General features: G+C 33.5%; 3 protein-coding genes across 5 annotated transcripts in view; all 3 read left to right on the forward strand.

The window, feature by feature from the left end:
• LOC109156825 (LRR receptor-like serine/threonine-protein kinase EFR) overlaps positions 1-20,791 on the forward strand; it is a 44,904-nt gene extending 24,113 nt beyond the window's left edge. The window contains exons 1-4 of one of the 3 annotated variants that reach the window (XM_019304684.1): positions 15,377-16,087; positions 17,531-17,821; positions 17,935-20,094; positions 20,187-20,791. In XM_019304684.1, the coding sequence (XP_019160229.1) occupies positions 15,394-16,087; positions 17,531-17,821; positions 17,935-20,094; positions 20,187-20,554 (3,513 nt within the window). In that variant the 5' untranslated portion in view covers positions 15,377-15,393 and the 3' untranslated portion in view covers positions 20,555-20,791. Of the gene's footprint in view, positions 1-1,783; positions 2,075-15,376; positions 16,088-17,530; positions 17,822-17,934; positions 20,095-20,186 lie in introns of those variants that run through there. The other 2 variants (XM_019304683.1, XM_019304682.1) reach the window with 2 other exon arrangements.
• On the forward strand, positions 10,963-11,694 carry LOC109156837 (probable LRR receptor-like serine/threonine-protein kinase At3g47570). The gene is made up of 2 exons (XM_019304693.1): positions 10,963-11,044; positions 11,133-11,694. Exons 1-2 carry the CDS (start codon positions 11,017-11,019, stop codon positions 11,498-11,500), a joined length of 396 nt encoding a protein of 131 aa, XP_019160238.1. The 5' UTR covers positions 10,963-11,016; the 3' UTR covers positions 11,501-11,694.
• Positions 20,792-22,769: 1,978 nt separating the features above from the next.
• The window catches only part of LOC109156827 (probable LRR receptor-like serine/threonine-protein kinase At3g47570), a 43,470-nt gene continuing 42,049 nt past the window's right edge, over positions 22,770-24,190 (forward strand). The window contains exon 1 of the mRNA XM_019304685.1: positions 22,770-22,870. Coding sequence (XP_019160230.1) covers positions 22,840-22,870 — 31 coding nt within the window. The 5' untranslated portion in view covers positions 22,770-22,839. The remainder of the gene's footprint in view (positions 22,871-24,190) is intronic.

Consider the following 24,190-nt stretch of genomic DNA (forward strand, 5'->3'; position numbering starts at 1 on the left):
AATCCGCCAGTTCTGGTGTTTTCGTGCTCGATTTATCGTATATTTCTCTTTGGAAGTTTGATATCTCCACCTTGAAACAACACCATCAAACCATCTGTCATAGCTTACTTGATTAGATATTTTATAGTACTCCGCAAGTGGGGCCCCACAGGACGATCATTGCCGGTGGAGAGTATAGTATGAAGAAGATGAATTATAGCTTCTCGTTGTTTTACAATCTTTTTAGATCTAAATCTCTAAAGTTGAATTTGTGTTCGGATCCTAGGATTTTGAATTCAGAAACCCCATATGCCGATACGATGTCGTTGTCAAATAAGTTGTGGTTTTCAACATAATCGTTATATGAAGGTAATAAAAGGGGGATAATGAGAAAATTATAAAATGTCCACTAAAAATAGGGTAACTAATAGCTGACGGAATAGTGACTAGAGAATTTAATTGATGAAATTCAAAACAATTTGACGGTAATTTCTTTCAAATTAAAAGTTAAAAACTAAATTAACAATTATAAAATAATTAAAGGACCAAAGCAGTGATTTCTCCCAAATAAAATGATCAAAGAGAAATCAATGTTATGTATCTTAAACGGTTGAAATTATTACAATTTGCCAATGTGGTTTAAGCTTTCAATTGCATGTTTCGTCCAAGTTCTCAGCGGCCTCTTATTTCTAAACCATTAAGAGCGCAAAAAAAAAAAAAAATTAAATAAATAAATAAAAAATCAACACCAAAATAAACGCATAGCTCTCAACAAGTCAATGCATGTTATTTCCACTTCATTAATTTAGGCATATCATAACTTTGGGTCTTCAGACATGAGTGAATCTTTCACCTTATTCACTAAAAAAAATCCTTACTTTTCATATACTATGAGCTTCTTCAAAGAGCACTTGGCATCAATGACTCGGTGTTTAGTTTTGGTCATTGCCCTTTGCATGGCTGTGGACTTTGGGGCATCAAACAGCTCAGATGATGAGGTTGCTCTATTGGCATTGAAAGCGGCAATTACGTCCGATCCCTTTCGCATCTTCTCCAACAACTGGTCTCATCATACTTCATACTGTGATTGGATTGGCGTCACTTGTAGCGGTAGGCACCAAAGAGTGACCCAATTGAATCTCTTCAATATGGGTCTCAACGCCACCATTCCTGAGGTGATTGGTGGCCTCTCATTCCTTACAACTTTCAACATCAGTAGCAATAGTTTCCATGGCCATATCCCAGAAAGCATTGGATTCTTGACCAAACTCCAGAGTTTGGATCTGTCCTACAACAATTTCACTGGAAACATCCCCGCAACTATATACAACATTTCTTCCTTGCGATTTGTAGTCATGGAATACAATAGTCTCTCAGGGATGCTCCCAGGGGGCATTTGTGATAACTGCAGGCAGTTACAGGGCTTGTCTCTTAGATCAAATCAATTGAGTGGTCAGATTCCATCAAGTATATACAAATGTGCGGAACTAAGAGTTTTGAGTTTAGGAGAGAATGAATTCCATGGAATCATACCACCTGAAATTGGCAACTTTTCCAAGCTTGAGCGGTTACTGCTACGTGGTAACAATTTGACAGGTTAGATTTTCAATAATTCTGTTGTTGTTGGTCTAAATTTCGTGGCATACATGGATACCAATTTTAATTTTACTATATAGTAATATATTGTAACATAAGAATAATGTCTTAGCTTTCATGATTTGACTATCTATTCTTCGATCAATAAATTAAATTAAAATGCTACTATATGGTGTCATTATATTATATTGCCTTTCAATACGTACAGGAGATTTGCCTTGGACAATTTTCAATATTTCATCTTTAGTAGAACTCGACATTTCGATGAATGAAATCTCTGGAATTCTTCCAAATGATCCTTGTTATCTCCTTCCGGAGTTGGTGGTTCTGGATATTGCCTTAAACCATATTCATGGAGAGATCCCTCAAGCTCTATCTACTTGCAGGAGACTTGAAATACTTGCCATGTCTGGCAGTCAACTCTCCGGAAGATTCCCTACTCAAATCTGCAACATATCATCTCTTCAGAGGCTTTATCTTGCAGGGATGAACTTGACAGGTAACTTCATAAAATTTATTGAAATTATACGTGCTTTTAAGTAATCTCATAAAATAACTAGGACATAAACCCGGGTAGACCCTTACTTTATTTGGCATCTAGTTGAAATTTCTGACGGAATGGTTGGAGTAGTGAAACACTCTAATTGAAATGGTAAGGAATAATGAGTGTAAAAACTAAAATATCTTTACATAATGATAATGATACTAAAAATAATAATGCTAAAATTATTTATGTGATACTTTTTTTCTCAACTTCCATGGAAAACAAAGTACCATCCTTCCTTAAAGAAATTTTTTTTTTTCTCAAAATTAGGGAAAAATATTTTTCAGTGCAAAAAATTTTCAATAAACCATCATCCTCAAATTTAAGAAAAGCTTTTTTAATCATCTAACGAAACATGCTATTAATTTCCTAACAATGGCTAGGAGAGCGATTGGAATGATGGATTATTACTTGAAGAGTTAATTCCCAAAATATCCTTCGACTATGACATTTTCTCAAATTGGTTTATTGACTTTTAATTGTACCTAAAGTGGTCCTCCGTTAGTTTTGGTGTTAAGTGGGTGTTAAAATGAGGGGTAAAATCGGTAATTAGGATTTTCACTATAGTCAAAGGACTATTTTGGGTGCAATTAAAAGTTAAATGACCAATTTGAACTATCTAGTTAATATTTTAAAGGAAAATTTCATTTTTATGAACTATCTAGTTAATATTATTTAAAAGTTACAATTGTGTATTATCGTATTTAAATACATATTACACAATTGAAACTTTTAGATTATATTATCTAGTTAACAGACATATAATATGAGGGGCAATATATGTCACATTTTAAAAATTGAGGGGTAACATTTACACCACTAATAATTCAGGGGTAACATTGATAATTGGCCTATTTGTGAGGGGCATAAATTACAATTTTTCCTTTAAAATATTAACTAGATAGTTCAAATTGATCCTTTGACTTTTAATTGAACTCAAAGGAGTCATCTGACTATAATAAAACACTGAATTACCAGTTTTACCCCTCATTTAAACACCCACTTAACACCAAAACTAACATATGATCATTTTGGCTTAAAATTCAATAGTCAGAGAACCACTTTAAGTGCAATTAAAAGTCAAGGAACCAATTTGAGAAATGGTCATAATTGAAGGACCATTTTGAAAATTAACTCTTATTTGAACTACGTACTCTTTTTTTTTTTTTTTGGTAGGGACTACGTACTCTAATCGCTCTCTCAAATTAAACACACTAAGTTTAGGGGGTTTAAAATTAAAATGAATAAGTAGATTATTATAGAAATTATAGACTTATATTTAAAATGATACGAGTATTATAATAATTTAGGGAGAAGTTATAGTTTGTAAATGGAACATAGGAGTTTTGAGTATACAATATATTGATTTCTTTGTTTATAAAAAATTTGAATTCATTTTAATTCAAGTCAAATAGAAAGTAGACTCTACATATATTTGTACCATAAAGTAGTCACTTACAATGCCTTTTTAAGCTAAAAATTTCAACAATGCATATAAATAATTAGTACTATCAAAGCAGGCCAGCCCGGCCCACCGTGGGCTTAATTCTTGGCAGGCTTATGCGGATCGACCCACAAGGCCCACAGGCTAGGATTCATGCAACCCTAGCCTGCCCCGTGCGGGTTGGCGGGCCCTGGGGCTTGGCCTGCAATTTTTTTTTTTTGATAGCTTTTGTTTTTGTTGAATTCAAAGTTAAAAATAAAAATAAAAATAAGTCTACAAATACTAACATTGTGAATTCGCAATCCAACTTTATAGTCTAACAAAAATTAATATTAATTCAAAGTTCAAAAAAATGAGTAAAGTCTAAAAATAATATTAATTTTTTCGTGTTTAAAAATTTTAAAAAAATTATATATATATATATATATATATATATATATATATATATATATATATATATATATATATATATATATATATATCTACTATACTAATAAGAGCCCAAGAAAGTTAGGCCTATAATGGGTAGAAAAAATGGCGGTCACAGATTTTAATCAAATTAATGACTCAGATTGATTATAAGATTGATCAGATTTAAATTTTACACTAAAATTTCCTAAAATACCCACACACCGTTACTAATTCCGTTAAAATTTTAAGAATTGCCGTTAGTTCACCGTTAACTTACTCATTGATTTCAATAAAAAAAAAAAAAAGGTCTTAGGTTCGAACCTCATCCCAATCAAAGTTGGCATAATTAGTACTCTATTTTGCTCTTATTAAATTATATAAATAATAATTTAGTAGTTACAACGAAAAATAATACATATGCATTTCTTTAATTTAGAATTATGTGTCCACAATGTCTTTATTCAAAAAAAAAAAATTATTCATTATCAATAAATTAAATAAGAGAAATAATTTTATTAGTTATATTGTTTTTATTTTTCTTCAATATAAAAATTCTTTATATTCAAATTTATTAATTGATTATATTCGCTACATTATCCTTACAATGTCTTTATTCAGTGAAAAAAATTATTAATTATCAATAAATTAATTAAAAGAAATATTTTCATTAGTTATATTGTCTTTATTTTTCTCAAATGTAAAAATTTTTACATTCAAATTCATCAATTGATTATATTCACTACATTATCTATTATCTTTTTTGTGCACTATTTTTCTAATTAAATATCAAAGTTATAATACAAAATAATGCTATATATTTATTTACCAAGTATTTTATTAATACCATGAAAAAATTAAAAAAAATATAATTAATAAAGCCAACCATATTAACTACTTGAGAGATTTTGTGACAAAGAGAGTATTCAAATCACACAACAAATTGAAGTGAGAACTACCTCGCAATGTCCTTGTTTGACAATCAGCAGTTAGCGGTTAGCGTTAGCGGATTATACTAGCGGATTTGACCAGCGAATTTATTTAATTATTAACATTGGGTAGAAAAAATGACCGCCAAATTATTAAATCAAATGAATGGTTCATATTGTTCAGGTTTTAATTTTTTTCTTTTAAGATTTTATAATTTATCATTAATTATATGATTATCCATTTAACTTTTTCGTTAATTCACCGTTAGTCTAATTCTAATATTAAAGTCTAATATAGAATTATAACTACACCATTAATCCAATTCTAATATTAAAGTCTTAATAGAACTTAGCCACAAATCCTAATGTCAGAATCTCCTCAAACAATATTAGTATATATTTAATATTTTATGCCCTAATTTTTATTTGTTTTCCCTTATGTCCCGTATTTGGTTTCAACCATACCTATACAATTATTTTATTGACAATTATAATCAATCTTGACTATATTATCTTGCATTTGTAAACTTATAATTACCTATTTAACCCGCACGGGCTTAGCTCAATGGTTTAGTGGGTAGTATTTGGGAGAAGAGACCAAGGTTTGAACCTCGGCAGTGGCAATGCGGGAATTATGTCCAAAGTGGGCAGATTCCTTGTGCGTATCAGCATTTAGCCCTGTCTGCTGAACCATTGAGTCACCGTGATTTACAACTTCCCATAATGCTCTGTCGGAGTGTGGGGGGCCCTTGGGGTTGGGGACTCAACCTTTGGGAGAAGAATTACCTATTTAAATACGCAAATTCAACCTTCAATTATCTATGCATGAACAATTTCAATATAATCATATCCTGCCTTAATATACTTTAAAGTACTTATTTAAAAAAAAAAAAACATTGGGCATTATCCCAATCGCGCAATGCGTGTACAAAACTAGTATATATATATATATATATATATATATATATATATATATATATATACACACACACACACACACACACACACACACACACACACACACACACACAAATCTAATAAGAGCCAATAATGTAAGGCCCTTAACTGGAACAAAAAAAATGTCGGTAGTAGTTGTTTCTTAAAATGAATGATTCATATTATTTTGATTTTAGTATGTTTTAATGATTTTCCTTATTTATCCTCTATTATATTATTTCCTTCCTTTAAATAATCCTAAATTCCGTTAATATAAACTTTAGTAACGGAATATTCCGTTAACTATTTATTATTCTTAACATACTCATTAATTTATATAAGAAAGGTCTTAGGTTTGAACCCTATCTCAATTATAGTTGGCATAATTGTTAAACATATATTATGAATATGTTAAAATGTATTAAAAAATATATAATATAATATTTAACATAAACTTTGGTCAAATAATTAGCCCGACTAAATACATAGCATTCAAAGTTGAGCATCAAAGATTAAAAATCAGGAACCACTTTAAAATTATTTGATTTTCTTGAATTTTTTATTTTTTATTAAAAAAAAAAACAAATTTAGGTTAGTTTTTTTTGTTTTAAATATTTAATTACTATTCTTTTGATTATTTAGAACAAAACTTAATATTTCAATTATGCTTTTGCATTATTGGAATGATTTAGGTCATTATGGTATTAATATTTTTTGTATTTTTTTATAATGGTACAATTGTACATTACTTTACAAATATTAGACTAGCGTTATTACAAAGTTGCAAACATTTATTTTAGTGACAATTATAATCAATCTCTCATATATTATCTTGCATTTATAATTTAAATAAACAAATTCAACATTTATTTACCTATGCATGAACATCTCCTATATAATATTGCATTCATATACTTTGAAATACTTATTTAAAAATAATTATTAGACATTATCCCATTCGCGCAAAGCGCGTAAAAAACTAGTATATATATATATATATATATAATGTTACACGGCAAGGCAACATACTGCCTTGCTCTGTAACTCTTACATATGTTACACTGTAACATATGTATATTTAATTTTTTTTTATTTGCGCGGATCATGGGCTGCGGGTCAATTCCGGCCCGCCCTATTAGGCCCGCATTTTTGCGGGTCTATTTTTTCATGACCCTAACTCATCCCACCGTGGGGTGGGGCGGGTCAACCCACGATACTCAGGCCATTTTGGCAGTACTATAAATAATAAATCTTCAAGTTGTTTTCATACTATTTTTTACACATTCAAATAATGAACATTACGTATAAAAATAATGTGTCATATGCATAAAAATAATGTACTATATACATTAAAAAAATATTTTACCTTATGCGTAAAAGTAATGTATCATTCAATTGACAATATATAGAAACAGGTTGAACAATCGTTATGTTGTGGAACCGTGTCCCTGCCACCTTGCAAGGTGGACACAGTTCTATGTTCATAATTATCGAACTATATGTTCGTAATTATAAAGCTATATATTTATAATTTTTTAACTTCATATTCATAATTATTGAACTCTATATTCACAATTACAGAACTCTATGTTCATAATTATTGAACTATATGTTCATAATTATAAAACTATATATTCATAATTTTTGAACTTCATATTCACAATTATTGAATCTCTATATTCATAATTACAGAACTATGTATTTATAATTATGTTCACAACTCTATGTTCATAATTATAGAACTATATATTCATCATTTTTGAACTATATATTTATAATTATGAACAATTTAAGAACCGTGTCCACAGCATAATTTGCCCGGGTTGAAACCAAGCCACTTTAAAATACTAGCCCTAAGAAGTTTAAAGATGTTAATTTAGATTGGAGTTAATTTCCGAAATGGTCATCGACTATAGTGATTTTTCTCAATTTTGTCCTAAACAACTTTGGTGACTTAATGTAGTCCCAGAGTTTTGTATTTTTACTCAATTTAATCCCAGACTTTTGTGTTTTTGCTCAATTTAGTCCCCCATTTGTTATTCCGTCCATTTGTTGTTAAATAAATAGACAATTCAGTAATTTTAATATTGACATCTCTTTACTCATAGACATGTGAAGTGCGAAATCTTTTTTATTTTTTTTTTTAATTTTTATGAATTACTCACAGAATCACTCCTAAACATGCGAATTTAAAATTTGATTCGTAGGTCTGGGAGTAATTCGTACAAGAAAGAGAGATTTCTCACTTCGCAGGTTGAAAGTAAAGAGATGTCAATATTGATATTATTGAATTGTCCCTTTATTTAACACCAATTTGACGGAATAACAAACGGAGGACTAAATTGAGTGAAACACAAAAGTTTGGGACTATATCAGGTCACCAAAGTAGTTTAGGATGAAATTGAGAAAAATCACTATTGTCGAAGACCATTTTGGGTATTAACTCATTTAGATTGGCTCATAAACTTTTACGGCAAATTATACCATGCACCAGGGCACACAATGCATTGTGCACCTTGGCCCAAAACGACGTCGTTTTGTACCTTTTCGCATGTCTGCTGTTAACTCCTTAAAAAAACTTTCATGTTTCGAATGTACAGAATTATATAATAGAATACACAGAATTTTATACTTGAAAACACATAATTTTATAACTGAAAATTCCCATGTTTCGAATGTACAGACTTATATAATATAATGCACGGAATTTTATACCTGAAAACACAAAATTTTATACCTGAAAACACATAATTTTATAACTGAAAATTCCCATGTTTCGAATGTACATAATTATATAATAGAATGCACAGAATTTTATACCTGAAAACACATAATTTTATAGCTGTAAACACAGAATTTTATAACTGAAAATTCCCATATTTCGAATGTACATAATTATATAATAGAATGCACCGAATTTTATACCTAAAAATACAGAACTTATCAAAACGATATTGTTTTGGAAGGCGCGAAGCGCACATTGCTATGTGCAATGTGCGTTCTGCTGTACGCTACAATGATTGAAACATTTACATTTACATAATTGTACAGGAATTTTACCAAATGAAATTGGGGAGTTGTCCATCCTTGGAAAGTTAATAGTTGTAGAAACTCGCTTGACTGGTATGATACCCCCATCGATTGGCAATTTATCGACTTTGGAATATTTTGTTCTTGGGGGCAACAATTTGCAAGGTAATGTTCCTCCAGAGCTAGGAAAGCTTTCAAGACTTGAAGGATTGTCACTTGGCAGCAATAATTTGAGTGGCAAAATACCATCCACCATTTTCAACATCTCTACATTACAAAAGATTGAGCTATCATTTAATAACCTTTCTGGCAATCTTGTACCAGGTCTAAGACATTGGATGTCCCCAAGTCTTGAAGTACTTTTGATGGATACAAACCAATTCACTGGAACCATTCCCAGCTCTATATCAAATGCCTCCCAACTCACAGAACTTGAACTTGGGAAAAACATGCTTAGCGGTCATGTACCTTTGGAGATTGAAAATTTACAAAAACTTGAACACTTACACATACAATACAACCAAATCACAAATGAGCCATCGTCTAATGAGCTAAGCCTACTCACTTCATTGTTGAAATGCAAGAATTTGAGAAGTGTTAGTTTGAGCGGCAATCCATTCAACACAGTTCTACCTAACTTGTTAGATATAGACAATAAATCTTTGTCTTTGGAATTCTTAGATGCTGCTGATTGTCACTTGAAAGGCAGCATTCCAAGTGGAATTCGTAACTTTATCAACTTGATTGTTTTGGAATTGAGTGACAACAAGCTCTCAGGTCCTTTTCCTGAAACATTAGGACGAGGCTTGTTGAGGTTACAGGGTTTATACCTATCTAATATTGAAATTGAGGGATCAATACCAAACACCGTGTGTTATTTGAAGGACTTATTTGAATTGGATCTCAGTGACAATAGGCTCATGGGGAAAATACCAAGTTGTTTTGGAAATCTATCTTCATTGAGAAAAATATATCTAGGTTCCAACTTTTTTACATCTAGTATACCACTTAGCTTCTGGAATAACAAGGATGTCTTAGAGATGGATTTGTCCTCCAATTTACTAAGTGGTACCTTGTCTTCTGAAATTGGAAGTATGCACAACATGTTATACCTCAATCTCTCAGGTAACCAATTTTCTGGAGAAATTCCTTACACCATTGGGAACCTTCAGAATTTGCTTAATCTCTCTCTATCATCAAATAGGCTTCAAGGTCCTATTCCTCAGTCATTTGATAGTCTCATAAGCTTGCAAGCATTAGATTTATCTAATAACAACCTCTCTGGTGGTATTCCAAAGTCGATGGAGAAGCTCAAAGATCTAGTGTATCTGAACCTGTCTTTCAATGATCTGAGTGGTAAAATTCCAAATGGTGGACCTTTTGCAAAATTTAGCATGGAATCATTCATGGGTAACAAGGAATTATGTGGAGCTTCTCGATTCCATGTCATGAAATGCAAAGAAGTTAAAGGAAAACCGAGAAACATTGTCATATTTCTCAAGTATGTTTTGCCACCTCTTGTATCAGTGGTTGTTGTTGCTGTTCTACTGGGTTGGTTGCTTACGTTCTGGAAGAGAAACAAAGGAAGGGAACCTCGGGCTGAAGAGTCACTTGATGTTGCACTCCAGAGGATTTCATACTATGAAATTCTTCGTGCTACAGAAAGCTTTGATGAGAGCAACTTGATTGGGAGAGGGAGTTTTAGCTCAGTGTTCAAGGGAACTTTTGCAGCTAGGCTAGTTGCTGCTGTAAAGGTCTTCAATTTGGATGTGCAAGATTCAATCAGAAGTTTTGAAGTGGAGTGCCAAGTGCTAAGGAATATTCAACACAGAAATCTGGTCAAAGTAATAACCAGTTGCTCCAACCTCGACTTCAAAGCTCTGGTTTTAGAGTATATGCCCAATGGGAGCCTAGACAAATGGCTCTATTCACATAATTATTTCCTAGATATCTATCAGAGGCTAGGAATAATGATGGATGTTGCGAATGCGCTCGAGTACTTGCATCATGGTCATTCTTTTCCAGTGGTTCATTGTGATTTAAAGCCTGGAAACATTCTTTTAGATGAAAACATGGTTGCACATGTTGGAGACTTTGGTATAGCTAAGCTACTGGAAAGAGGAGATAAGGCCACTAAGCAGACAAAAACCATGGGCACAGTTGGATACATGGCTCCAGGTGAACTCAGATCACTCTCCAATTTAATTTGTAATTTGTAATCTAGGATATATGGAAGTAATTGTTCATATTTTTTGCACAATTGCAGAGTATGGTTCTGCAGGAATTATATCCAGCATGGGAGATGTATACAGTTTTGGGATTCTACTAATGGAAGTATTCACGAGAAGGAAGCCCACAGATGAAATGTTCCATGGAGACTTCACCATGAAGAAATGGGTGTCTGATTCAATGCCTGATGCAATAATGGAGATTGTTGACTCCAATTTAGTGACAGGAGAAGAAGGTGCAGGGCAAGAAATAGAAGAGTGCTTCTTGATGGTGATGGGATTAGCTATGGAATGCACATCTGATTTTCCAGAGGAGAGGATCAGCATGGAAGATGTCATAGTAAGACTCAAGAATGCACTGCAAAAGTTCAACCAAAATGTCTCCATAGGCTTAGTAATCAACTAGTTTGTCATCTTCTTTTGGGTTACGAGAAAAATCCAGAGTTACTATTCAATGGTGTGTGCTGGATACATCATACCTTGTGATCCAAGTGGGCCAAAGATGATCACAAGGAGGTAAACTAGTCTGCCTTCTTTGACATGTAGCTCAATAATCGGATACTGTACAACAAAATTAAAAGACCTGGGATACAAAAGTACTGTTTTAATTGATTTCTAATAAGGTTCAAAGCAGTGGCATATTTTATCTTATTTTGATGTTAGACGAATATTATAATTTCCATGATTAAGTGAAGTGACTACTTCATAATACCACTGAAAAGGAATATATTAAAGATGAAGTCTAGTTTAGTTGAGATGGCTAGAGACAGGTATTGCTATTCATGCAGAAGCGCTCCTCACTCCTTGCATTAATTTTGATGTTTCAAATTCTATCTTAGCTTTTTCTATGTGATTTTGAGCAGTACTCTGCGAATTCCAATATGTTTAACCATTCCGGCCAGTTTTTTAGATCGAGGGGAAAGGGCAACTCAAACACCAAATATTTATTGTTGGTGCCTCACAATATTTCTTCTCAGGCTAATTAAGAATGTCCAAACATGCATTGTGCATCATATGACAAACTAACCCCAAAGGGGTGAGCGCAAGCTTAGATCATTTGAGGATCACATTTATTGAACCATCAAACCTATCATGATGTATGTAACACTATTTTGTTCTCAAATCATTCCAGGCGCTCGTTTATTGCCTTAATGAATCTGCAAACCAATCATGATATCTACAGTACATTTTAATTTTCAGGTCACTCCAGAAGCTCATTTGTTGGACTATTAAACCAGTCATGATATCTGTAATACAGTTTTGTTCTCAAATCATTCTAGGAGGTCATTTATTGGATTACCAAACCAGTCATGATATCTACAATACAGTTTTACTCTCAAATCACTCCAAAAGCTCATTTGTTGGACCAACAAACCAGTCATAATATTTGTAATCACAGTTTTGTTCTCAAATCATTCCAGCACCTCATTAGAAAAGATGACAAGTTATTCCTTTATTACTTTAGGAAAGGTTCAAGGTTTGATTCTCACTGTTATTATTGGATTTTTACTCTTTTTTGCCTTTTTAGAAATAGTAATAGTGATATTTTTATTTTTATTCTTTACATAGGAAAGGTCCAAGTTTTGATGTGTTTTGATTTTTGGCTCATATACAATAATACTTATGGATGTGTTTTTAAGTGTTTTTTTTTTTTTTTTTTCAAACTATCTGTTCTGTATTAATCTTTCGCCTCTACAACTAATAATGTCCATATATACTTATTTAATATTTACGAGAAAAAATAACATTATTCTCATAAATAATATTTTATTCTAAATTTATTCCAAAATCCAAGCGTGACGATAGAGTTTCAATGGAGCTTGCTACCGTGTTTGAAATTGGAATCCGAGTCCAGACTGGTCAATGGTCATACAATTCCGACAGAGACTTCCCCAGCCCCGTCAGGGGGTATAAGATGACCAAATAAAAACTAATGCATAGACCTTAAAATATAAGTATATATCCTTTATAATTGGTATAATCTCTCCGTTACATGTTAAAAATAAAATATATAAAATATTAAATGTATAATCTTACTATTAATTTAATTTTTTTTTGTTAAGATTAAATACATATATTTCAATTTCATATAGTCAAAGAATTTTAGGTCGAAACTTTTGGACAATAGTTACATTTTTATAGTTCCACCTTTAGCTTAGTCCTTAAATATAGTAGGGTGTCATCATTTAGAGATTTTTTTACTAATTAAGTCAAAATGTTACTATAGTCGAGATATTAAAATGAAATAAATATTTTTTTTTGAATGTTACTAGCTCTATTACATTGTAGTATCTGTTCATATACTTTTTCAACCTACTGAAACACAAAGAGCTAATAACGCCTCCACTGAGGCTTGAACTCACAACCTTCCAAACGGAAGTCCAACCCGGGTACCATTAGACCACATAGTCCAAAATGAAATAAATATAATTTTACTATTAAAATAAATATTTAGAGCAAGCAAAAGGTTTTAAGTAAAAAATTTTGCATTACCTGATAAAAATATTTTCATGTGTTATTTGCTACATTAAAAATATTTAATTTCGTCCATATACGTATTAAATATGTATTTTAATTAAATTATTTGTGTTCCAACTTCCAATTTCCAACATCCAAAATATAAAACAATACATCATCATATGACAAAAATCTCGTCTAGTTATCCACTAACCTTAATAATTTTTCTTGGAAGAGGGATCGAAATATTCGGCCTTCCAAAAAAATGCTCAGTGAAAATCCGACAACAAAGTCAAGTCACTTTATTATTATTATTTATTTTTCTTTTGAAAGGAAGTCAAGTCATTTTTAAAATCATACTCCGTGTATAAGATGACCAAAGAAAAATCAGTGTTATATAATTATCATAAACGGTTAAAATTATTACAATTGGCCAATTTGGTGGAAGCTTTCAATTGTTTTGTCCAAGCTCTCAACCGCCTCTTAATTATTTCCCAAACCAATCAAGTTTGCAACCAAAAAATAATAATAATTAAAATAAAAATAAAAATAAAAATTCAACGCATAGCTCTCCATAAGCAATCGTTATATCCTACACCACGGCGCACATAGCATTGTGCGCCGTGCGCCTCCCAAAACTACGTCGTTTTGGGGTAGTGTTGGGAGGCGCGGTAGGAAGTTGCTGAGATTATGTGTATTTGTTTACAACGTTATGTGTATTTGTTCACAACGTTATGTGTATTGGTTCATACAGTTATGTGTATTTTTTATACAATTATGTACATTCTTTTTATACAATTATGTACATCCGAATCAGAAAATTTGTGTGTATTATGTTAAGAGTTGATGTGTATTATGTTAAAAGTTTATGTTTATTATGTATTATGTTAGATTATGTGTATTATCTTTTAAAAAGAGTATGTATATTTTGTTATATAATTATGTACATTCATGTATAACATTATGTGTATTCTAGTATAACATTATGTACATTCTTGAACAGCGGGGTTTTTTTTAAGAAAAAACTACTGCCATTCACTGGGGTGGGAAATTTCAAAAAAAAAAAAAATTAAAATGACGTCGTTTTGCATCTGGACGCATAGTGCAACGCGCACCGTGGTGTAGGATATAAATTGCCCTCCATAAGTCAATGGTATTTCCACTCCATTAATGTGGGCATATATCATAGCTTTGGGTCCAAAATCCGTCAATGGTGTTAAGACTATATATGGGCAAATTAATTATACCATTGACAAGGTCCACCTTGCATTGTGGATCTTAATTCAAAACAACATTTAAATTATATGCTTGCAGTTAACATGTATTTGCATGCAAATGACAAAGGGGTGTTTGGTAAATAGCTGTTAGTTGATTGTGTTAGTGGATTTGACTAGTTGAAAACATTAGCTGACTGTAGAAAGATGTTTGGTAAATTAGTTGTTAGGTGATTGTTGATTACATACGAACTGACTTTCTCAAAAAGCTGCTCAAAGCAGCTTTTGAATTTTTGTGTTTTGGATCAATAAGCTATTACAAAAATTTAATTAATCAAACACTCATATCAGTTGTTTAACAAGTCAAACAGCTAATAGTGGTCAAACAAGTCATAATTTGAATCTTGTTTTTGAACTAGTCAACAATACCATGTGGACCTAGTCAATGGTATAACAGTACAATTGTAGGTTATATATGCATCATGCATGAAGGCATATCTTGGGGTTTTCAGACATGAGTCAATCTTGCAACTCCCAGTAAATCACTAAAAAAAAAAAAAAAAAACATTCTTTAGCATAGCTTGCATATATGATGCTGAGCTTCTTCTTCACAGAGCAGTTGGTATCAATGGAAAGGTGCTTGGTTTTGGTTGTTCTAATGCTATCCCAGCTTTGCATGGCAACTCATCATCAGCCTTCCAATAATAGCTCTGCTGATGATAAGGCTGCCCTATTGGCGTTGAAAGCAACCATAACATCCGATCCTTTTGGCGTCTTGTCTAACAACTGGTCTCATCAAACTCCCTATTGTGATTGGATTGGTGTTACTTGCAATGCTAAACACCAAAGAGTGACCCAATTGAATCTCTTCGATATGGGACTCATTGGCACCATTCCTAAGGAGATTGGTCACCTCTCATTCCTTTCGACTTTCAACATCAGCGCTAATGGTTTCCATGGCCATATCCCAGACAACATTGGATTCTTGACCAAACTCCAGAGTTTGGATTTGTCCTACAACAGTCTCACTGGAAACATTCCGGCAACTTTGTACAACGTTTCTTCCTTGCGTTTAGTAGACTTGAGAAACAATCAACTCTCAGGGACGCTTCCAGGGGGCACTTGTGATAACTTCAGGCTGTTACAAGCCTTGTATCTTTCGGCAAATGGATTCAGTGGTCACATTCCATCAAGTCTACATAAATGTATGGAACTTAGAGTTTTGGACTTAGCAGATAATGAATTTCATGGAAGCGTACCACCTCAAATTGGCAACTCCTCCAAGCTCGAGCAGTTAATACTACTTCGTAACAATTTGACAGGTGAGTAACATAATATATATGCATCATATCGCTACCAATTTACATATATAATATCATCTGTTCATTTTTTGAATGCAATATCATCTGTTCATATCAGGTGCGAACTGACCTTAATATGTAAACTTGCTAATTATTGAAAGATTGCACTACACTGTGTAGCCAGGGCGGATCTAGAAAATTATGTGACTGAGGGTATAGTTCAAGTGATTTTAGAAACAGATTATAGGATAGTTAGGGGCGGAGCCAAAACTATACTTGGGTAGGGTTAAATTTTAAAACACTTTGAAATGCTATAAAAATATTTATGGCAAAATATGAAACATAATGGATTAAATAAAATAGTTTAAATATAAAATACAATATATTTATAAAAATACTTTAATTTTAATTTTCTTTTAGTTAAATCAATTTTAAATTTTTGTAGATTAATTGGAATACAATGAAGTATAATATATAATTGTGGTTTATATTAACTAAATGATTAATTTGAATATAATGAAGTATAATATAAACTTGTGGACTACATTCTCAAAAAAAATAAACTTGAAAAAATATTTAATTTACTAAAGGATTGGAAGGGCTAAAATAAAGAAAAGAAACTACAAATACAGAAAAGTGCTCCTAGTGGGATTTGTTTCAATCAACTAATCTACTGAAATCTTTAGTAATTCCTATTTTATATGTATATAAAAGGGTTACGGGAGGAGGATGAGTGGGGGCAATTGCCCCTACAGTCCCCATTGTTAGGGGTGTTCAATCGGTTAAACGAATCGAATTAATCGAACTTTTTAAACAATTAACCGTTAACCAAATCGATATTTGTGTTATCGAATTAATCGAATCGAAATTTTTTTTGGTTAACTGATTAACCAAACTTTTTAAAGATAAATTTAAAATCTTAAAAATCACTTAAAATAATAAATCCAATTAAAATACAATACATATCATAATAAATTAATCCCTAACTTCAAATCAGGGATCAAAAATCTAAAGTCTAAACATCCATAGTCCATTATATATTTATATTAGTATTACACAAGTACTATATATATATATATATATATATTAAAAACTTCGGTTAATTCGGTTTACTGACACTTTTGAATTGAATTAACCGTTAACCGAAGTTTTAAAATTTCTTTAACCATTAATCGAATCGAAAAAATTTAGTTAAAAAACGATTAATCGAACTTTGTCGGTTCGATCCGTTAACCGAAAATTCTCCGAAGTTTGCACACCCCTTTGTACATCCACCAATGTTGTTTAGGAGTCGTTGAAGTGCAATCACTTAGTCGTTGCGATGCAATCTTTCAGTAGTTCACAAGTTTACAGGTTCAGACTGGTTCTCACCTGATTGATATCATCCCTAATCCCTAATCCCTATGCATATATGCTTAAAATTAACTAAATTGTCTTTAATTAATTTCATGATTTAATTCGCAGGAGATTTGCCTTGGACAATCTTCAATATTTCATCTCTAGTAATACTTAACCTTCAGGCGAATGAAATCTCTGGCCTTCTTCCAAATGACCTCTGTTATTCCCTTCCAAAATTGGAGGTTCTGCGTCTTGCCATAAACCAAATTCATGGAGAAATCCCTCCAGCCCTATCCAGTTGCAGGAGCCTTAAAGTACTTTCCTTGTCTGCGAATCAACTCTCTGGAACAATACCTTGTAGCATCTACAACATGTCATCTCTTGAGCAGCTTCAACTTGCAAAAATGAAATTATTAGGTAACTTATATAACCCCCTCCTCCTCCCCTACCCCTACCCTTCAATTTATTTATTTATTTTTAAATTTGATACTAGAGTTTTTTTTTATTAGATTTATTGCATAATTGTTCAGGAAACCTACCAAATGAAATTGGGAAGTTGTCAAGGCTTAGAGATTTGAGAGTTTTTGATAACCGGTTGACAGGTATGATACCTCCTTCAATTGGAAATCTTTCGGCTTTGGAGATTTTTGTTGTTGCAGACAACAATTTGGATGGTAATATTCCCCTAGAGTTTGGAAAGCTTTCAAGTCTTCAACAACTGTCACTTCGATCAAATAATTTTAGTGGCAATATACCATCCTCAATTTTCAACAATATCTCTGGATTACAGTTTATTGAGATGTCATTTAATAAACTTTCTGGCAATCTTCACCAAAGCCTAAGAAATTGGATGTCCCCAAGTCTCATAGAAGTTTATATCCAATTTAACCTATTCACCGGAAGCATTCCAAGCTCCATATCAAATGCCTCCCAACTCGAACGCCTTGATCTTGGGCATAACATATTAAGTGGCCATGTACCTTTGGTAGTTGAAAATTTGCACCAACTTCAATATTTTGCCATAGAAAACAACCAAATCACAAATGATCCATCAGCCAATGATCTAAGCCTACTCACTTCATTGTTGAAATGCAAGGATTTGCATACAATTATTTTGACTGCTAATCCGCTCAACACAGTTCTTCCCAACTTGTTAGACGTAGGCAATAGTACGTCTTTGCCACTGAAAATCTTGTATGGTGATTATTGTCAATTTAGAGGCAGGATTCCAAGTGGAATTAGCAACTTTAGTAGCTTGTATGATTTGGATTTGGGTAACAACTTGCTCGTAGGTTCGTTTCCTAAAACATTGGGACGTTTGCAGAGGTTACAAGGTTTAAAGCTTGGTAATAATGAACTTGAGGGTTCACTACCAAAAACTTTGTGTTATTTGAATGACTTATCTGAAATGAATCTTGGAATGAATGAGTTCTCGGGGAAAATACCAAGCTGTTTAGGTAATGTATCTTCTTTGAGGAAAATATATTTAGGTTACAATTTATTTACATCTGCAATACCACTTGGGTTCTGGAACAACAAGGATGTCTTGGAGCTGGACTTGTCCTACAATTCTCTTAGTGCTCCCCTGTCTCCTGAAATTGGTAGTTTGCACAGCATTGTAACATTAGATTTGTCAGGCAACCAATTTTCAGGAGAAATTCCCGACGCCATTGGCCAACTCCAGAATTTGATTACTCTTTCTCTATCATCAAATAGGCTTCGTGGTCCTATTCCTCAATCATTTGGTAGTCTGTTAAGCTTGCAACAGTTAGATTTATCTAACAACAGCCTCTCGGGTGGTATTCCAAAGTCGATGGAGAAGCTCAAGTATCTCGTGTACTTGAACATGTCTTTCAATGAACTTAGTGGTAAAATTCCAGATGATGGACCATTTGCAAAATTTAGCATGGAATCATTCATGGGCAACAAGGAATTATGTGGAGCTTCTAGGTTCCATGTCATGCCATGCAAAGAAGGTAAAGAAAAACCGAGAAACACTGCCATATTTCACAAGTATGTTTTGCCATCTCTTGTATCAGTGGTTGTTGTTGTTGCTATTCTATTGGTTTTGTCGCTTACGTTTTGGAAGAGAAATAAACGAAGGGCACCCCAAGTTGAGAATTCACTTGATGTTGCCCTCAAGAGGATTTCATACTATGAAATCCTTGGTGCTACAGAAGACTTTGATGAGAGCAACTTGATTGGGAGGGGGAGTTTTAGCTCAGTGTTCAAGGGCACTTTTGTTGATGGGGTGATTGCTGCTATAAAAGTCTTCAATTTGGATGTGCAAGATTCAGTCAGGAGCTTTGATGTAGAGTGTCAAGTGCTAAGGAATATTCGGCATAGAAATCTTGTCAAAGTAATAACCAGTTGTTCCAACCTCGACTTCAGAGCTTTGATTTTAGAGTATATGCCCAACGGGAACCTGGACAAATGGCTCTATTCACATAATTATTTCCTAGATATTTATCAGAGGCTAGGAATAATGATGGACGTTGCGAATGCGCTCGAGTACTTGCATCATGGCCATTCTTTTCCAGTGGTTCATTGTGATTTGAAGCCTGGTAACATTCTTTTAGATGAAAACATGGTTGCACATGTTGGTGACTTTGGTATAGCTAAGCTACTGGACAGAGATAAGGCCACTAAACAGACAAAAACCATGGGCACAGTTGGATACATGGCTCCAGGTGAACTCACTCAGCTTTCTAATTTAATTTGTAGCTTCAAGTTTAGGATATATGGAAGTAATTGTATGTTCATATTTTTTGCACAATTGCAGAGTATGGTTCTGCCGGAATAGTATCTAGCATGGGAGATGTATATAGTTTTGGGATTCTACTAATGGAAGTAATCACGAGAAGGAAGCCCACAGATGAGATGTTCTATGGAGACTTCACCATAAAGAAATGGGTGTCTGATTCATTGGCTAATGCAATAATGGAGATCGTTGACTCTAATTTAGTGACAAGAGAAGAAGGTGCAGGGCAAGAAATAGAGGAGTGCTTCTTGATGGTGATGGAATTAGCTATGGAATGCACATATGATTTTCCAGAGGATAGGATTAGCATGGAAGATGTCATAGTGAGACTCAAGCATGCGCTGCACAAATTCAACCAAAATGTCTCCATTGGTTTAGTAATAAATTAGTTTGCCATCTATTTTAGATAACAAGAGAAATTCACAGACACTATTCAAGAAAATGCACTGTTTAAATCCTGTTTTATGACCCTAATTGACAAAGGATTACAATGAGGTAAATTAGTCTGTTTCCGATTGACACGTAGCTCAATAATGGCATATTTTATCCTATTTTGATGTTAGACGAATATTATTATTTCCGTGGTGTATGCAGAAAGCTAATTAATAAGCAAAAACTTTTTCATACTGCAAGTGTACAAATTAGTGTTTTAAATGCACTCTATCATCCTTTTTATTGTATGTGTATATCCATACGATTTTTATTAAATTAGGGGGCCTTTTTATTAGAGAATTGGTGATTTACAACACCCTACATTGCGGGGCAAATTATGCTGTGCATGGTGCATACGGATGCAAAAACGACGTCGTTTTAATAAAACGCGCGTCTCCCCTTAAAAAAAAAAATCAGGTTCGATTCCCAGCAATAACATATGAACTATAATTCCATAATCGATGAACTATAATTCCATAATCTAATCTATGAACTAAAAATTCCAGAATGAATGAACTAAAATTCCATAATCTATAAACTAAAATTTCAGAATCGATGAACTACAATTCCATAATTGATGAACTATAATTCCATAATCAATGAACTATAATTCCATAATCTATGAACTAAAATTCCAGAATGAATGAACAATATAATGTTGTTGCTGAGAATCGAACCTGAATTTTTTTTAGAAGGGAGACGCGCGTTTTTTTAATAAAACGACGTCGTTTTGGCATCCGTATGCACCATGTCCGTATGCACCATGCATGGTGCATACGGATGCACAGCATAACGATTGACATTGCGGTCAAGTGTGGATGAAGACATGGCCTTCTGTGATGTATCTAGTCGACGCCAAATCTGAACAAAGAAATGCAGAATTGCTGAACTGGTCATATGATTTAAGGTATAGGCGGAGTAGTTGACTTATTAAACCCATTCACATTATAAGTCCATCAACAAGCCCCACAAAATTCACCAATCGTTCAAATCCAAAACAATTAACGCCGTTTCTTTTAATGAAAAGAAACAACAATGTGTATAATATTGTAATGAAAGTACAATATGTACAAAATGAAATTCAATAGCAGCTCTCACATATTGACTGGATATTGTCAAATAAAACTGTAATTGAATTAGAATAACACTTTAATGGTACTTGATAGTGTAAATGGAATCGGGGTTACGAATACGTATGTTTCTGAACGAGTGACGAAGTCGCTCGACGAGTCAGTTGGTCTACCGGGGGTCGGTCTACCGAGTAACGACAGAGCGGTCCGAGGATGAGTAGTATTACGAGCTAGTAACAATGTGATTACACGTGATTGAATTGGTTAGACGGGGTGTAGATTGCAATGTAGAGTGGATTATAAGCAAAGTGACGTTACATAGTGAAGATTACAAGTAGAGTGTAGTAGTTGTTGGAACAAGATGAAGATGAGAAGTGAGGGTGAAACCCTCCTATATATACTAACTAAGTCGGTCTACGTATTTTTTTTAAAGCCAAATCCAAATCACGCCAATAGATATGCCATGGACTCAGGTCCACCTTGCAAGGTGGATTCGGGTCAAAATACACAATTTATATATTGAATGTTCACAATTCAAATTGTGAACATTCAGTAGGTAAGTTGTGAGTATTTAGTATATAAAATTTTCACAAAATTTGGATCTATCCTACAACAATCTCACTGGAAACATCCCCGCAACTATATACAACATTTCTTCCTTGCGATTTGTAGTCATGGAATACAATATTCTCTCAGGGATGCTTCCGGCGGGCATTTGTGATAACTGCAGGCAGCTACAAAGCTTGTCTCTTAGATCAAATCGATTGAGTGGTCAGATTCCATCAAGTCTACACAAATGTATTGGTTGGTGGGTTTTGCCCATAGGAATGGGTATGAAAGTGATTGTTGTTGTTTGGTTGATAGGTTTTTAGAACACTACTATGGGTTTCGAATACCCCATCAATTGAAAAACCCATACCCAAATACAATAAAGGTTTCATTCCCTTATTCATTTTCAAGCACTACTATTAGTAACCATTCCCATTCCACCTACTACCAAACATGTTAAATACTTTCACCAAAACCCATTACCATTACCAAGTATTTGATACCCATTCCGATTCCGATTCCTATGTGCGAACCAAACACACCCATAAAGAGTTTTGAATTTAGGAGAGAATGAATTCCATGGAAGCATACCACCTGAAATTGGCAACTTTTCCAAGCTCGAGATGTTATTGCTATATGGCAACAACTTGGCAGGTGAGCTTTGTTTTTGGCCTAATTTTAGTGACATATATGGCTACCAATTTATATAATATATAGTAGAATGTAATATGTCTGTGTACTTATACTGCCTTTTAATACATGCATGCAGGAGATTTGCCTTGAACAATCTTCAATATTTCATCTTTAATAGCACTTGACTTTCAGAGGAATGAACTCTCTGGAACTCTTCCAAATGACCTCTGTTATCTCCTTCCGGAATTGGAGTATATGGATATTGGCGTAAACCATATTCATGGAGAAATCCCTCAAGCTCTATCCAGTTGCAGGAAACTTCAAGTACTTTCCATGTCTTACAATGAACTCTCTGGAAGATTACCTAGCGACATCTGGAACGTGTCATCTCTTCGGGAACTCTATCTTGCAGAAATGAAGTTGACAGGTAAATTCAAAAAGCTTCATGAAATTTTGATTTAGGGAATTTTATTAAATAGTGACAGTGGCCGTGAAGCGCCCCAACTAGGCCATTTAATTTGGCCTCCAGTAGAGATTCGCTCCTAAACTTATACATAACTTACAGGATACTTGCTAAAAGAGATTGGAAAGTTGTCAAACCTTCGAGAGTTTAGAGTTTTTGTAAACCGCTTGACTGGTACAATACCCCCTTCAATTGGCAATATATCGACATTGGAGAATTTTGTTGTTAAGGATAACAATTTGGACGGTAACATTCCTCCAGAGCTAGGAAGGCTATCAAATCTTAAAGGATTGTCACTTAGTTTAAATATTTTTAGTGGTGAAATACCATCCTCCATTTTCAACATCTCAGGATTACAAAAGATTGAGTTGTCATCAAATAAGCTTGTTGGCAATCTTGAACCAGGCCTAAGACATTGGATTTCACCAAGTCTTGAAGCACTTCTTCTCAGCGACAACCAATTCAGTGGAACCATTCCTAGCACTATATCAAATGCCTCCCAACTCATACTGCTTGATCTTGGGCTTAACATGTTCAGTGGCCATGTACCTCTGATGGTTGAAAATTTACACCAACTTCAATATTTTAGCATAGAAGAAAACCATATCACAAATGACCCATCGGCCAATGAACTGGGCCTACTCACTTCATTGTCGAAGTGCAAGAATTTAAAAATGGTTATTTTGGCCCGCAATCTATTCAACACAGTTCTTCCCAACTTGTTATATGTTGGCAATAAGTCGTCATCATTGGAAGTCTTGTATGCAAGAAATTGTCACTTAAAAGGCAGCATACCTAGTGGAATCAGCAACTTCAACAACTTGATTTCTCTGGACCTGTCCTATAACAACTTCTCAGGTTCGCTTCCTGGAACATTG

This window comes from Ipomoea nil, unplaced genomic scaffold (assembly GCF_001879475.1).
Source record: "Ipomoea nil cultivar Tokyo-kokei standard unplaced genomic scaffold, Asagao_1.1 scaffold2759, whole genome shotgun sequence".
Lineage (NCBI taxonomy): Eukaryota > Viridiplantae > Streptophyta > Magnoliopsida > Solanales > Convolvulaceae > Ipomoea > Ipomoea nil.

Excerpts from the sequence above, each read along its gene's own strand:
- LOC109156837 (XM_019304693.1), top strand. The coding sequence starts at position 11,017 with ATGGGCACAGTTGGATACATGGCTCCAG. Across the intron at positions 11,045-11,132 it reads AGTTGGATACATGGCTCCAG|AGTATGGTTCTGCAGGAATT; the intron begins GTGAACTCAGAT and ends GCACAATTGCAG.